Source organism: Periplaneta americana, chromosome 1, assembly GCF_040183065.1.
Source record: "Periplaneta americana isolate PAMFEO1 chromosome 1, P.americana_PAMFEO1_priV1, whole genome shotgun sequence".
NCBI lineage: Eukaryota > Metazoa > Arthropoda > Insecta > Blattodea > Blattidae > Periplaneta > Periplaneta americana.
In genome coordinates, this window is record NC_091117.1 from 59,234,267 (window position 1) to 59,251,915 (window position 17,649).

The window sequence follows — 17,649 nt, forward strand, 5'->3', positions numbered from 1 at the left end:
TGAAAGAATACCGTATAGTATGTGTCAAGAATTTAAATACTGGTAACATATTGCTCAACACTGAGGCAATTTATAGATAAACTGAGATGAAATTTTAATTTCCTTAACCTTTTTAAGCTAGTTCTTTGAAAATTTGTACAGATAACATGCTGCATATAAATATATAAAGTTTATTTTTCAGTCTTGTAACTTTTCTTTTCGTTTTGATTACATTAACACGTAACACATTTTATATGTATTGGACCACTTTGATATTTGTATTAACGTTTTTGCCTGGTATATGGCATCTTCGGATACATCATGGTAATCTCTGTTTCATCATCTTAATCTAATGTTTAGCTGTAGTATAATTATGTTCGTGTATCTATGTTCTTTGTGTAATCAAAACAAAAAGATAAGTTATAGAACTGAAAAATAAACTTTATATAATGTTACAATTATATTTATCTAAAACAGTAAACATGAATTATAAACTGCATATACATAACCTTTGTATAAAGTTTTATCTCATTTGATTCAAATTATATGAATTAAAATTTTTGTGTATTTAAGTTGTATTTTGAAAAGTCATCTCTACTCGTACAAATTTCAGAATCTTTGTCTAAAATTTGTTCCACATATCTTTCAAACTCCCTGAAACATAATTTGCTATTTTTTTTTTTTCAGATTATTCCTCAAAAGCTAGGAAAAAGTTATTTTATATACATAGTCAAATATAAAAACAGATAAAAATTACGAGGCGCATCAGAAAGTAAGTTTCCCTATTTTTTTAAAAAAAAAGAACACACACTTTCAGGAAAACATTTATTAGCAACAGGTACAGCAATGTTTCAGCTATGTTTAAACATAGCCACCATCAGAATTGAGACACTTGTCGTATTGTGGGATCAACTTTTGTATCCCTCTGTCGTAGAACTCTGCCGCCTGTGAATGGAACCAGCGTGTGACAGACGTCTTCAGCTCTTCGTCGTTGCCACGCTCACCGGAGGACAGGAATTTCTTGAGGAGAGAGAGAGAGAGAGACCTGACAGAGCTGCTGATGAATTTCAATTGGCGCAATGCTTTGTGCATTAAAGAACTTTATCACCGACCGAACCTCACAGGCGGCGGGAGAAGGAATAAGAGCTTCCATTTCGGACCACTGCTGCCACGCTACTGCACCAGGCGGGACCTATCCGGCTTGCATATGATTGATACGTCATAGATCTGTTACGCATGCGCAATTGACACGGCTAATTACGTTTACTTTCAAGGGGAAAAAATCGGGAAACTTACTTTCTGGATGCGCCTCGTATGATGTCTGGCAAAAAAAAAAAATCCACCAAAAATCTTGAGGTTTACAGAAAACCCTGATAGCAAATTTTGTGAAGCACATTTTTAACCCTTTCTTTCATTGCATCCTCTACAAAGGATAGCAATTTCATTCCCGGCATCATACTGTAAAAATGAGACTGTGGGCAATTCACAAAAACTTAAAAGGAGTCAAGAACAAACAATTAGACTTTTCGAAACAAAAACATAATTCGTGACTGATACCAAATTTTGTGAAGCACACTTTTAACCCTTTCTTTCATTGCATCCTCTACAAAGGACAGCATTTCAATCCAGGCATCATACTGTAAAAATGAGACTGTGGGCAATTCACAAAAACTTAAAAGGAGTCAAGAACAAACAATTAGACTTTTCGAAACAAAAACCTAATTCGTGACTGAAAGAGTTAAGGACTCTCTCTCGCCATAAGAAAAAAAATCAAGCACAAAATTTGGAGTAGTAGCATTTTTAGTATAACAATATGTAAGAAAAATGAATTGCAGCAGTTAGAGAGGAGCATGCAACCTTCTAAAAATGGCGGCCTGAAACCGCTGATTGAAGGGGCCTTTCTACATAAAAATTTGTGAAGACATTCTCATGAAACATCTACAGTTTTTTAATGTTGAAAACGAAAAATCGAATTTTTTTCACCAAAATCGGCAAAATTTCACCTCAGAATATCCTTAAATATGGTTTGAGATTTTCTCTAATTGACTAATAGATTTAGTACAATATGATTTGTTACTCCCTAACATAGCATTTGATACAATCTTGTGGTAAAACTTATAAACAGTTGAAGTGTTGAAAGAATGTCATATTTACTCCTGAAAATATAATTACTAATTGTACTTTTAATCATTTTGGATTTATAATTACTGGTATTTGTAATTTATATATATATTTGTGTTTAATTATGTTTGAATTTCTATTCTTATCAAAGAAAATTTGTCTAACTTGTATAAGTATCAAATGTACCACATTTAAATTTGAAGAACACAGGGGAAAAACGTGATAAGTCCAAAATTATAGATCTTCTGTTTTAGATGTCATGTAATATCTCAAGTAATGTAGATTTGTGTAGTTTAACTGTACAGACTAACAACGTCATTAGTCCAAAGAAATCTGAAGAATGATAACCCAAAGACAATAGGCTGGAAAAGGTCTTGAAACTTTTAACTTGCTCTCCTGCAAAAACAGTAAAGTGTGACTTATCAGGTTTTTCCTTCTGTACTCTTTATATGAGCACTTCAGAAATCTGATTAATGATCGGGCTAGACTTCCTTAGAATATCGTCAAATACATACCGGTAGTCAAAGTTGCTCATTTGCCTTATAGTCTTTATTAAATTTTAAAGTATGAAGTTGTACTTCAGGTTTTACTTCGATTTATTCTCTGAATATATTTTGAGAAACTGTAAATTTATATTTTAAGTATGTGTTTAAAATTTGTCATTCTGTTTTTTTTTTTTTTTAATTTGACTTAAAAATCCCTATTCTACGTGTTAAAATAAATGAACTAACTTACATTATCTCCAACACGAAGTGTCTCTGGAAATGTAACAGCTATGAAACTGGTCATCTCTTCATCTTGACATAGAACTGCTATGTGGAGAGAGCACCGTCCATAACCATTCTTTCCAATTGCTAGTAGATTGCCCTTTCCTTCTTCTGGATTTAGGATACTTTTCATTTCTTCCACATTCCCACGTCGAATTGCATCATGCAACTGTTCCCGGTGTTCCTGTAATGTAATATTTTAATATTCTAACTCTATTTATCGGAATTGTTACATCTCATTAAGCCGACTATCATTCCAAAGGGAGAACTTAGTACAGTATATTCATGAAAGTTATAAGATATAATACAAGTATCATTTTAATTTCATTATTCTTGTATAAAGAAACATTTTACTGAGATGTTATAATTTATTCAGTCCCTATACGTAATTCTGTAAAAGTTTTACTGACTCATTAATTACAAGGAGAGCCAAATCATTTAGAAAAGATTTGTGCAGCTCTAGGAAGGGTCTTACAGAATTGCTACGAGAAGTTTGGTATCATTCCTCTTGCTCCAAACATCAATTCCATGACACTGATATCGTTAAGTTGGTATTTATCTTTATAATATGGGATGGTTGAAATGTAGATTGCTTGTTTACTAGTTTTAATTAATTAGCCGAAATTCAGATAGAAATTACTGTTCTGAAACGTTTCTGGTATACTGATATTGATATTACCGACAGTAAAAGCCTGATTCACAATTTTAAATCTGCTTATCGCTATCTTTATTTACAGGAAACATGTTATAATTCTTATATACAGGTACTAATAGATCGTCATTCTGTAACACATTCACGAACTCCTGCCATCAGCATCTACCAAACAACAGAGCAATTTTCAACAACAGAAATGTTTCATTCAGAGCTCTAGTCAGAACTTTAGATTTTTTCACTTACTACCCTTTTGATCATTGTTTTAAAAACTCCAATTTATGATAATTAGTACCAATATTCATATTTTTGTTCACCAATAACGTCGTCTTCAGCATGGAATATTTGACACACAATAAAAAGATAAAGTCAACAGGCCAGACTGTCCAGAGGCTGGCGAGAGGTTAAGGCTCCCACCTTTACAGACAATCAGCATTAATGGCAGTAGGGATGTCAGTCCTAAGTGCCTGCCGCTTTTTTTTAAATGTCTCTGATACTCTTCTGTTAGAGGCTGAGTAGATGCAGGGTTATAATGCGGCTGGAAGGATTAGATCAATGGGGGAAAAAAAAGTCCACGATCACATCAGGAATCAAACCCGCGACCTTCTGGCTTGCAGCGTTATGCCTTAACTGCAATGCTACCACGTGCCCTGATACACAATAAGTTTAGTGAAAATGATTTCGCCAGATTTCCAAAGTACGTCAAAAGTACAATTTCATTTATACTATGCATATATTTTATCTCTCATCTAATGCTCAGATATAGCATATAAACTTCCCTATACTTTACGGGTAATAATTTTCTATATTTTCTTAGCCTTTTCAACAATTTCTATAGGAATTTTACCAGATTCATCCATTTCGTATGTAATTTCATAGAAACCCTAGATACCATTTCCATGTTAACACAATAATAATAATAATAATAATAATAATAATAATAATAATAATAATAATAATAATAATAATAATAATAATAATAATAATAATTTATTGCTAGAATAAAGATACATATTGTTTTTTATATAATAATTATTCTAGCACCCCCCAGAAAGAGTATGCCTAAGTTATATACTCGTGCTCAGGGGGCATTCCGCATATTTTAAGACATTTTTTTTAAATAACAGAATAAAAAATAAAAAAAAAAATAAAATCACAGCTATTACAATTGGAAGTTTAAATTTTCTCTCTAAGCAATATTTTTTTTAATTGGTTTTTTAAAATAATGAGAATTAGCAAATTATATGTTTGGGAATTTAGCTGTTGTCTTCCTACTGTGATTATATGCTACAGTTGTGGTACATTTAGCATATAAATAGTTATAATTTAAAGTAGACTTTTCAAAATTTTCATTTGATCTAATTACGAACTTAATACCTAGGCCTAATTATGAACTAGTAAACTATTATCAACTAGAGTCGGCAGCATTTGGAAAGGCGGTCGTCTGCTATATGCGTCATAGCATTTCTGGTATGTGACATCACAATCTTGTACAGTAGAACCAATAGGAATCAGTCTGTAACAAGCACTTACCAAGTTTGTTTGTTCATGTGTGAGTGTTTCAATACATTAAGTAAAATTAACATATATATATATATATATATATATATATATATGTATGTATATGTTTATATGTATGTATATATGTATATGTATATATATATATATATGTGTATATGTATATATGTATAATATTGTGTGTGCGTGTGCATGCGCGCACAAGAAAAGACAGCAGAAGCATGTGGTGTGGGATTGAGAACTGTGCAAAGAATATTGTTAGTGAAGGAAAGAGGATTTCTTTGGTGTCATGCTTACAGTAATCAACGGCTAAGGTAATTGTCTTTTGAAAATTTAAATTCTCTCCTGCATGCGTGTGAATTGCGATGTGGCAATATTATACACTGCCTTGATGTTGCTGTCTCTCTCGACGCAAACACTAGCAGATGACTGGCTTCCCAATTGCTGTCGACTCTAGTCAAACACAAAATATTGTATGTACCACGGGAATTACTTGATATTTATATTTCTTGGGTGACTAACAAACTCTCTGTCCAGAGGCCCTCGGGTTTATATGTCTGTTGCTCTCAGGGCGTAAATATCAATTTAATGTCTTTGTTACATAAATTACTATCATGCTTCACATAGCAGTTGTAAATAAATATACATTGTTCCAAATTGTAGCATAATATTGCATAACTACAGAGACTGACGATGTTTTGCTGAAGTCAAGTGCATGATGTCATACACTCGTGATGTATGATTCATCACTTATATCGCCTGTAAACTGGTGAATAATTTCTGCCCTCCCACCCATAGAAACTAACAGCAGACAGACAGATATACCTGGGCGATTTATAAATATGGGACTCTATATTATCACTATTTTCTTAATTTTAATATTAAAGCTGTGATAAGTTGTTACCTCAAAAGAAGGTATTGATTGCAAAAACAGCAGTGTTTCATGTTGGTTTCTTCTTTGTACTACGTCCAGAATGTGATTATCTTCTTCATCTTCTACATCTAATATGTGGTCATATCCTTCAAGAAGTAGTTCCATCAGTTTATCAGTCTCTCCTACGACAACAATAGCATATTGTGATAAAGAGTCTTAGACCTCGATGTTTTGTAATTTATAACTATTACTGGTTATACCCTTCAGGGAGGCCAAGACATAGATGGAAAGATAATATTAAAATGGATTTGAGGGAGTTGGGATGATGCTAGGGACTGGATTAATCTTGCTCAGGATAGAGACCGATGGCAGGCTTATGTGACGGCGGCAAATCAACCTCTGAGATCTCTAAAAGTCATTTATAAGTAATAAGTAAGTATCAGTTACTACATGCTGTATGAAACTGTTCTTTTCTCTGGTGGGAATTCAGTAACATAATATGCTGTCTGTGTGACTGGTATGTGGGGCTCTGTAAAGAATTTAAGTAATTTACGAGAATCTGGGATCGCACATCGGCATTCCATGTTATGTTACTATTGGTATAATAATGTTGGTGGTATATTATGTTTTTGATCCAGAGAAAAATACTCCTACAAAAACACTAATAAAAATACTTCTTTTCGTAAAAGACGAGTATTTCCCCTGGACCAAAAATACAATACAAGGAATGGAAAAATTATATTTTGGCATATGTGTGGTCCCGGATTTTTGTAAATTATGATACCATAACTTAAGATTGTGGCACTGTGAACTCATACACTTCATTGTTCAGTGTAAAAGAATGTTTCTTTTTCTGTTACTAGTAACTACAGTCACTTTTCCTTTTTTTCTCCAGAAATGGAGCTAACAGGTTTAATACTCTATCAAATCAAACTAATAAAAATACTTCTTTTCGTAAAAGACGAGTATTTCCTCTGGACCAAAAATACAATACAAGGAATGGAAAAATTATATTTTGGCATATGTGTGGTCCCGGATTTTTGTAAATTATGATACCATAATTTAAGATTGTGGCATTGTGAACTCATACACTTCATTGTTCAGTGTAAAAGAATGTTTCTTTTTCTGTTACTAGTAACTACAGTCACTTTTCCTTTTTTTCTCCAGAAATGGAGCTAACAGGTTTAATACTCTACCAAATCAAACTAATGAAAATACTTCTTTTCGTAAAAGACGAGTATTTCCTCTGGACCAAAAATACAATACAAGGAATGGAAAAATTATATTTTGGCATATGTGTGGTCCCAGATTTTTGTAAATTATACCATAATTTAAGATTGTGGCATTGTGAACTCATACACTTCATTGTTCAGTGTAAAAGAATGTTTCTTTTTCTGTTACTAGTAACTACAGTCACTTTTCCTTTTTTTTTTTTCTCCAGAAATGGAGCTAACAGGTTTAATACTCTATCAAATCAAACTAATAAAAATACTTCTTTTCGTAAAAGACGAGTATTTCCCCTGGACCAAAAATACAATACAAGGAATGGAAAAATTATATTTTGGCATATGTGTGGTCCCGGATTTTTGTAAATTATGATACCATAATTTAAGATTGTGGCACTGTGAACTCATACACTTCATTGTTCAGTGTAAAAGAATGTTTCTTTTTCTGTTACTAGTAACTACAGTCACTTTTCCTTTTTTTCTCCAGAAATGGAGCTAACAGGTTTAATACTCTATCAAACCAAATATAAAAGTCCACTTGTAGAATCCTTCATCTAATTCAGTAGATGAATTCACCACCATTGTCTGCTTCTAAATTCCTTGCTTTGAAGTGTGTAACACTGCACAAAAAAGCTAATGCAGTATGCAGTAGCATAAATTGCAATGTTACATCGTCATCTACTGAGGAAAGCAGATAAAAGCAGAATAACAGCTTGTGAAATGTGATTTATGCGAAGAACAGCGGGCTATACTAAATGGGATCTGAAAAGAAATTATGAAATTTTAAAGGAATTAAAAAAACAACTAGTTTTAGATTACATTGTTCAATATCAGTCTAATTGGAAACATCATTTGGAAAGAATGAGTAATAGTAGACTCCCAAAGGCAATTTACGATTATGTACCACATGGCCAAAGATCTGTGGGTCGTCCTGCTAAGAGATGGCGTGAAAATTTTATGTGAGACCGTAACAGGCCTTGTGGCCTAACACTTGTCAGGCAGAAGAAGAAGACATCGTCATTTATCAAGGAGTTCGTCCAAACATCCATTTTTATTAACATATATCTCCTCATTTGATAGTATCGAAAGATTACTATTCATTGTCGTGTTTAGTCTAGAAAAAAAGATTGGCATAAATGTAAATGTTATATAAAATTTCCATTGTGAATGATAGCAATGGCGAAGCTCTTAAAAGTCTTTTGAGGCTTAGCCTACTCAAAATTTTTTAGTTATACCTAGTAGCACTAATCCTGTAAGTTCGTGATAACGATATATCATAACACTTGGTTTCACTCCAATCCTTCCATATGTTAAGTTCACTGTCGGTAGTCATTCTAGGAGAGTTCAGTGCAAGGCTTGTGGCAGAAGTCTCTAAACCTTAAAGGCATGGCAATCATGTTAACTGCCAGATCACTAAGGATGATAGAGATTATATCTTAGAAAAATATCTAAACTAGTCCTCGTTCCCTGCTTACCTCTAGCAGCCAGGTACAGAACCCATTTGTCGATGTCTTGAATGTTTTCAGGCAGGTTTGCCTGAATGGCAACATCACGGGCTGTGCGGTACAGTTCATCTCTATAGCCAACATTGATTTCTGCTTCCTGCAGTAATTGGAACAGTGCATTTCGTCCATGAGACCGCGCTGCTGCAAAATGCAGCATGCTTTGTCCATGCTCGTCCTAAAACATTTATATATAAATGAGCTCTAAGTGCAACGGAATTCAGGAGGCATATCATATTCGGTGTAATGAAAAGAATGAAAGATTTCAAAGACACAAATTTACTTAGAACCATCTACTATGGAGTAATACATCCCCACATATCTTATGGAATTATGGTTTGGGGAAACTGTGCAACACATAATAGTAGAAATTTTTATGCTGCAGAAGAGAACGATAAGATATATTTTGGGACTTTAGACAGCTTTTTAAGTCTCTAAAGATCCTCGCTCTGTATTCCATGTATATATTTGAAGTACAGTAGAGCATCGATTATCCGAAACAATTGGGGACAATTGTTCAGATAACTTATTTTTTGGATAGCAGATCATTTACAAAAATAAATTGTATCGGTGTCCATAGGAGCAGTATGAAACAAAGAAAGACTGATATTAAACACAGAACTGTACATATATATTTTGTATCACACTTGTTACAAATAAAACAGAGAACTGACTAACCTAGTTTGACAAGTTCAAAATCACCATTAAAGTAGACCTACAGTTTAGGAAAATAAGTCCAATTATTTTTTTGCTACAGAGCTGAGATTCGTTTTTTTGCCGCAAAATCTCACAAACAGTGCTAGCGGAACTTCTACATGGTGCATGAGCAAATTTGAATTTGCCAACTAGAACGCTTTCGGTTAACCGATGTTTCGGTTGATCGGTTTTCGGATAATCGATGCTCTATTGTAATAATACAAGGACATCATTTTATTTTTACTTCAATTTTTATTGTACCTGAGTTTTTGAATGTACTTCACTCCCACCCCTTCTACTAATGAAGTTCAACCGTCCTCTACACAGATTTAAGACTGCATACACAGTCACAGTAGCCTTACGGTCATAGTAAACAGTACGTTCCAAAAACATGTTCGCGTTTTCCAGTGACCAAAGAGCTTTCAATATTGCATCATTTTCCATTTGCCTATGTCGCATCCCGGTTTCCCCCCATCTGCTTCAATTCGCCTCTCTGTAAATGCTAGTGGCTGAGCTACGTCCTACAAGGGAGTTGGGGCTGTGTAAACCTAAATATGTGAGCTCCAAGCCTTTTGGCCACTTGTCTCACTTCGGATTTGGCCGCTGGGCTGTCTTAGCTCTTTTCTGTGAACATTAATTTCTGTTAGGAATTGGACGTCTACGTAATATTATACCCATACACTTGTTTCAAATAACTTAAATAAAAGGACCTTGTTAAGTATTAACTGTCACGTGATTTCCTCCCTTTTTACGACGCTGCGACGTAATCACTTGGACGGACAGTAGATAGCATATCTGAGTAATTTTATCTTTTTGGATCGGGCAGAAGTGAAGATTGAATTTACAGTACGTAAGGTCTCTTTTATAGAGTAGGTACAGAATTATTTCAACATGAGTTACTGATACGAAGTACGAACCTGGTAATTGGAATTACGTACAATAGTCTATAGTGCGATAATATGCACATTAGAACTGAAGCCTGTATCGAAATGAACGGCCACCATTTTCAAAAATGTGTTTAAATATCCATAGGCCTATTATGATTATTTTTCAATTTAACTTCATTCTCTATAGTGTACGCTAATGTGCTGTAGACAGTATAATATATACTGCATAATGAATACGTCCGCATGTGCTGTAGACAGTATAATATACACTGCATAATGAATACGTCAGCATGGAAAGCTTAGTTCGTGAGGAAAAACACTGATTGTTAATACTGTACTGTATTTTGATCAAAGAAAAACCTAATAAAAATTATCAAACTCAAAATCGTGATATTTCTTAGTGTACGTAAATGGATGAACTACTTTTCTTCCCTCCTATACCTAGTAAAGTGATTTGTTTGTATATTACGCCAGTATCATCAAACTCCAGTAGTGGAAGGGGGTGTTTCCCGTTCTTAATCATTGATCCAAAGGTATAGCCAGGTTAATATTAGAAATGTTAGTAAAAATAAAATGATGTCCCTGTATAAATGTAAAATGCAAGGAAAATAATATACCACCACTGGCGTGGCTCAGTCGGTTAAGGCGATTGCCTGCTGATCAGAAGTTGCGTTCGGGTGCGGGTTCGATCCCTGCTTGGGCTGATTACCTAGTTTGGTTTTTTCCGAGGTTTTCCCCAACTGTAAGGTGAATGCCAGGTAATCTATGGCGAATCCTCGGCCTCATTTCGCCAAATACCATCTCGCTATAACCTATCTCATCGACGCTAAATAACCTCGTATTTGATACAACATTGTTAAATAACCAACTTAAAAAAATAATATACCAATGTCATAAAACCAAATTCAGACTATAATACTAGAACAAAATTATCATGTAAGAACGCAAAATCAGAAACTTTTACAATTAAACCTACAATAGCAGGATGCCAGTATTTCAGCAAACTCCCAGAAAATGTAAAATGTATAAATTCCCAAGATACATTTAAATACAAAAGGATACCTGACCAGTAAGCATTATGATTCAATAGAAGAATTTTTGGAAAAATAAGAACTATTGCTGTCCTGTTTAATTAGATTGTGTATTATATTCTCCATTTCTTTATTTATATGATTGGTTTTCACATTGTTGAGAAACAGAGTAATGACCTAGTGACCCAGTATATAGTGATGTAACTGCATTCTATTATATAGCGGTTTAATTGATTTATAATTATAATGGCCCAATTCCTAGTATACAGTGTATCTCAAAAATAGACCGACAAATTAATTGCAGCCACGGAGTGAAGAAATATGGTAGTGAAAACCCCACTGTCCTATTTTAAATATTTTTCAAGTTGTCATTCTGTGAATTTGTAAAAGCCCAGTCCCAATAATGAAAGTTAGACAATCTCTGAAAGACCGAAAGAAGGAAAAGCTATTGTATTATTTGCAGTGGCGAAGCTGTTAAGAGACTTTTGAGGCTTAGCCTACCCAAAAAATTCGAGTTATTATACCTAGTAACAGTAGTCCTATAAGTTCATAATAACTATGTATCATAACACTTGGTTGCACTCCGATCTTTCCATATATTAAGTTCACTGTTGGTAGTCATTCGAGTATGTAGAGTTCAGTGCGAGGCTTGTGGCAAAAGCCTCTAAAGACATGGCTACGACCTTGACTCGCAAGCTTGAGAGGAGACCAGGGAGGGGGTATCAGTTCGCCACATCTCTGTATGAAACCCCTGTGTTACCTGGATTACGACTTGCCCAACACAAGTTATAAATCGAGAGTAGGCCAGGGATTGAACCCGGGTCCACAGGATTATAAGTCCAGTGCTCTAGCTGCTAGACAACTAGACAATGTAAATTTACATTTAGTGTTGTAAATGCATATTGTACTATTATACTCCACTATTTACATGCCCTGTATCGATTAGCCTATACTTGATCTACTGAACGAAATAAATATTATTTTTAGCTTGTATAGGCACACTATAGGCTCCAGAAAGAGGGAGAGAAAGAGCTTAATATATTATTTCTTCAAACTTGGTAAAAAACAATTAAAAATGATGTGATGAATAAGAGAATAGTTCACGTGGACTACATACCCTGTTGGCACTAGTGACAGCTGTTTCTGGAGAATCAGAGGCATGTTGTATTGCATCAGGATCTTCATCAAGTGATACAGGTGGTGCTGCAGCAAAGTTACCTACAGCCTCAGGAGGGCCTGTTGTTATTATCATGGCTGTTTCCTGCATATTTCATTACATTTATTAGTATTCATTTTGATAAGAATTATTTTGAGGGCTCCTATAATGGTATTTGCCCATCTTTGATCATTAAATAAGTGAATTTCGTACTTTTACATGCTTGAACTTTAATTGATGTTGTTCTTATTTATTTTTGCATCTTGCATAATTATAAATAAAATACAACTTATTTTAATATATTGCCTCTTTGCATTATTGCTCATTCTTACTGCATGTACTCATTTCAAAGCATGGCTATTTCATCATGCTTGCTGTACATTTCTGCTACTATTCCTCAGACTTTTATTTATTTATTTAACCTGGTAGAGATAAGGCCATCAGGCCTTCTCTTCCCCTCTACCAGGGGATTACAACTACAATATAAAGAATACAATTACAATTATAATTACAATTAATATTGAATTTACAAATACAATAAAAATCAAAGTACTAAAAGAATTAACAGACTAATAAAAGCTAGACGGTTCATTGTAAAAATTAAGAAGAGAGAAATTTTTTTTATTAACTAAGTAAAAATTAAACCTACTCTACGCAGTAAGAAAATGCTTAATAAGTTTGCTTTTGAATGCTACTAAATTCCGACAGTCTCTGATGTCACTGGGTAGGGTATTCCACGAGCGCGAAAGCGAGATTGTGTATGATGATGAATACGATGAAGTCTTATGTGTTGGTATGGCTAGTATGCGGCTATTTTGCATGCGTGTGAAGAGATTATGATATGATGACAGGTAACTGAAACGGGAGGCAAGGTAGGTAGGTGTAGAGGTGTGAAGGACTTGGAAAAGGAGAACAAGAGAATGAAAATTTCTATGTTCGTTAAGCCGTAGCCAGTTTAGAGTTTGGAAGAATGAGGTAATGTGGGAGGTAATGTGGTCAGCGCTACGGACATCGCAGACGAAGCGAACACAAGAATTATGAACACGTTGTAATCTTTGTGACTGGTTGACATTGAGGTCGGTCAGTAGAGAATCACAATAATCGAAGTGGGGCATTACTAGTGTTTCCACTAGTATTTTCTTGAGTGATAGCAGGAGGAATTTTCGAATGCTGTTTAACGAATGTAGTATGGAAAGCACTTTTTTGATAATATGGGTTACTTGATAATTCCAGTTTAAATGCATGTCAAAGTAAACTCGAAGGTTTTTAACACAGGAAGCAAAAGGGATTATTGTGTCGTTTAACTTGACTGAAAGAGCAGGAGTAATGTTACATAATAGACGTTGGTGTCCCACTAGGATTGCTTGTGATTTTCTTGCATTGAGAGTCAAACCAAACTTTCTGGCCCATGCAGATATGGATTGAAGGTCCTCGTTAAGATTGTGTATTGCGTCATTGAGTGAGTCAGGGGTTGTATGGTTATAGATTTGTAAATCGTCTGCGTAAAGGTGATGCTTACAGTGCAGTAGAGTCGAGGGGATGTCATTTACGTAAATAGTGAATAGTAGTGGTGATAGAACAGATCCCTGTGGGATTCCAGAATCAACGATACGCCATGAGGAAGTTCGACTTCCAATGGAAACACACTGCTGACGTTCGCTGAGATAAGAGGAGAACCAAGAGACTGTGCTTTCTGATAGTTGGAGTAATCGTAATTTTCTCGTCAGTAAGTCGATATTTACAGTGTCAAACGCTTTGCTGAAGTCAAGTAGCGTCAGTATTGTAATTTTACGTTCGTCCATAGCTTTTCGGATATCTTCCGTTACTTCCAATAGTGCAGTCGCTGTACTGTGTCGAGTCCTAAAATCTGATTGATATGTGTCCAAGAGTTCATATCTATTTAGGTAGTCAATGAGTTGTCTGTGTACTATCCTACTTTTGGGTTAATTAAGACTTCAGTAAAGCTGGTACTCATGCTCTTTTGAGTGTAGACATTTTAAAAGAGTGTTTTAATGATTAATTTCAAAATGTAATGCAACTTACGTACCTGTGTACCTTCTCTCGCATCTCTTGTTGAATTAGCATAATTGTACAAATATGTAGCAAGGTATGCAATTGGATCAGAAGGTCTTGTATTTGCTACCTCTGTCAGTCCTCTGATAAGTGGATCTCCAAGGGCTGCATTAAAATATTTACGTATGAATATTAGAAATTTAGAGCTATTTCTGTAAATCTAACATTAAAGAAATACTTATTTCTTATTTCTACAACTCCCGTTTAGCTTGTTGTTTTATGTATTTATTACCGCATATGAAATGTCCAACTACATGCTCAAGTCAAATTTATGAGATTGGCATTCTTGCCGTAACTTGGTACCACAGTCTGGCACGCCAATCGCTGGCTCTCATAGATAACATTCTTGCCATTTCATGACACTACAGTCTGGCAAGTGAACTATTGAATTATTTATTAAAGAAAGTGGAGAAAATCTTGCCTGAATTTCAGAGCAATTGCTCAAAATGTCCTGCATTATGTTCTGTACATGAGGCCGGAAAAATCTAACACATTACTTGCCACACAACATTCTTGCAATTCTGTAAAAATGCTGATAACTTAGGTTTGCTTTAAACCTGGCCCAGGACTGCGTCGGTTTTCCTTGTCGGTTGTTGCACTACATTGGCAACATAAAAATGCTGGCACTTTGCATTCTAAATCTCAGTCAGTTATCTGAACTGTATTGAGAAATGCGTGTTTTTAAACATGGTTAAATACACAATACAGCAATGTATTTTCCTTGTTGAAATGTATCTACTGAAGAAGTCGTATGTTGTATTTATATGCAAGTTTCAGTAGCTCTTTCTAGAGACTACGAAACCATCGAAATATTGTGTTGTTAAATTATTTAATAAGTGTTAATAAGGATGATATAACATGGCTGATACCCAGTATTAATGAGAATGCCTGTAGCAAATGTCACAGCTCTTCATACATCTCTGCAACATGTGTATGGCATGTAATATGGAGGACATTTTGAGCAACTGCTCTGAAATTCAGGTAAGATTCTCTCCATACCGGTACCCTTAAATAAATAATTTCATATTTACGTGAATGGTCATTTGCCAGACTGTAGTACTTTGAAATGGCAAGAAGGTTATCTGCAAGAGCTTGATGATCTGTTTGGCACACTGTCCCTTAGGTTTAAAACACTACATGTTTATGCTTCTCACTGAAGGATCTGGGGTTGGTTCTCTTTATGATGCATTCAATCAGAATCTGATTCTACTATTGTTCTGTTACTATATTGTTATAAGGTGCGTTTAACTCTTATGATGCAAGTTGTATCATTATGGAAGTTCTTCAGTTTGCTGCACTAGAGCCGAAGTGTTTTTAGCTGTGTTCCAGTGGGATTGATGGGGAAAAAACTGGTTATAAGTGTTGGCACACTGACAGTTTTAAATAGATATTATGAATACCTATTTTACAGAATTTTCCAATTTTATAACATTGATATTATTGTCGAAATATAAAATTGAAGAGTGTAATCTCAAAATGTGTTAAGTCCATTTTAATAAAAGGACTGGGCTAGTTTTTTTATCCACTGGTTTAGGGGTTGAGCGCGTTTTCAAGTGACCTGCGTAATAACATAAACTTTTAGATGAGGATTGACGTTGTTTTGGAAGAAAATGAACTTAAAATATAATGATCGCTGTCTCAAAAATAATTATATATAAATCATAAAAATGGTGAAATAGGCAAAGCAAGTTTTGAGATCACAGTTTTCAATTGTCTTTCTCTATAGGCAATTTAGAATTTTAGTCGGAGACTTCTGTTCAGCTGGTCAATGTTTAGATGTTGGTGACCCTGTCATTAGTGTATTTCTAAACGAAAAAGTGCCCTGGCTCCGGGATTTCGGTAGTACCAGTAATAGTTGTCTTTGTCGCCATCATCATCATCATCATCATCATCACCATATCTGCAGGAGTACTTATGGAATGTTAGACCAAAATGCATGGGCTCGGATCTAGATATAGAGGTTGTTAGGTCTGCAGAGTATACCTCATTATGAAATTGTTTAAATATGAAATGCAAATCATATTATGAAAATCATAAAAGTGACCTGGTGCCACCAGGCATCGAAAAATAGTACCCTGGCGCTAGGATTGCCAACTTCTTTTGAAGAAAATACAGGAGACTAAGGAATCGACAAAATCTCACATAGAAAATGGACAAATTATCCAGACTCGTTACTAAAAACCATTTTATTCTACACTTAGGCAGCTGTATTTAAATTTAGAGTATTTTGACACAGATTTTGTCTCGTGTAATAGTTAAAATTGACTGCAGTTTGTAGTTCTGATTTGATTAGATGCGTTGTGTTCGTGTGTTGAATATCTATCCAATTATTGTTCAAGAGATGAAACATCCTCTTTGTATGAGCATGTTTAGAATAAAACTCGCCAGTTTCTTTCAAATTTATAACATTAAAACTATTTGATTTTAAACGAGTGAGCACTAAAATTCATTTCTGGCAAGTATTACCTTCTGCAAAGACTGCACATTTTAATGCATCTCAAAATTCATCATATAAATCATCATTCACGGCAAAATCAAATGTTTCGAGTGAAAATTTTTACATTATGGAAAGATAAGGGAGAAAAATGCTCAGAGAAAAGAAAAATACGTGAACCAGGAGTCTGTTAAAAATTTAGGGCCAATATGGAAATACGGGAGAGTTGGTAACCCTACCAGGTGCTGACAGGCCAGAAATACTCCCCTAGATCCTGTTATGTTTGAATATTAAAGACATAGGTCATTGATGCGAACAGATTGGATAACAATGATTTTCAGTTTAATGTTCAACCATTATATTCATATGCATAATGTTAAAGAAACCATCTGTGCTATGAATATTGTGGTTAAATATTTAATTTAAATTGATAAATCATTGTGAGCTCTACCTTTGGAGAATTGTATGAAAAACACCAGTACTACTACTACTACTACTACTACTAGTATTTTATTTTTATTTTATTGGTTTATTTTACGATGCTGTATCAACATCTAGGTTATTTAGTGTCTGAATGATATGAAAGTGATAATGCCGGCGAAATGAGTCCGGGGTCCAGCACCGAAAGTTACCCAGCATTTGCTCGTATTGGGTTGAGGGAAAACCCTGGAAAAAACCTCAACCAGGTAACTTGCCCCGACTGGGATTCGAACCCGGGCCACCTGGTTTCGCA

The 17,649-nt window shown here is 34.7% G+C and overlaps 3 protein-coding genes across 3 annotated transcripts in view; 2 read left to right on the forward strand and 1 right to left on the reverse strand.

Moving 5' to 3' along the window:
• Window positions 1–2,753, forward strand: part of LOC138696241 (nucleolar protein 58-like) — an 80,683-nt gene extending 77,930 nt beyond the window's left edge. The window contains exon 4 of the mRNA XM_069820951.1: window positions 914–2,753. Coding sequence (XP_069677052.1) covers window positions 914–930 — 17 coding nt within the window. The 3' untranslated portion in view covers window positions 931–2,753. The remainder of the gene's footprint in view (window positions 1–913) is intronic.
• Window positions 1–17,649, forward strand: part of LOC138696227 (tRNA wybutosine-synthesizing protein 4-like) — a 302,346-nt gene that overhangs the window by 32,300 nt on the left and 252,397 nt on the right. The window lies entirely within an intron of this gene.
• Window positions 1–17,649, reverse strand: part of LOC138696216 (uncharacterized) — a 131,295-nt gene that overhangs the window by 1,874 nt on the left and 111,772 nt on the right. The window contains exons 16-20 of the mRNA XM_069820884.1: window positions 14,457–14,587; window positions 12,371–12,514; window positions 8,613–8,817; window positions 5,942–6,093; window positions 2,836–3,051 (exon numbers count right to left, since the gene is read on the reverse strand). Of these exons, the coding sequence (XP_069676985.1) occupies window positions 2,836–3,051; window positions 5,942–6,093; window positions 8,613–8,817; window positions 12,371–12,514; window positions 14,457–14,587 (848 nt within the window). The remainder of the gene's footprint in view (window positions 1–2,835; window positions 3,052–5,941; window positions 6,094–8,612; window positions 8,818–12,370; window positions 12,515–14,456; window positions 14,588–17,649) is intronic.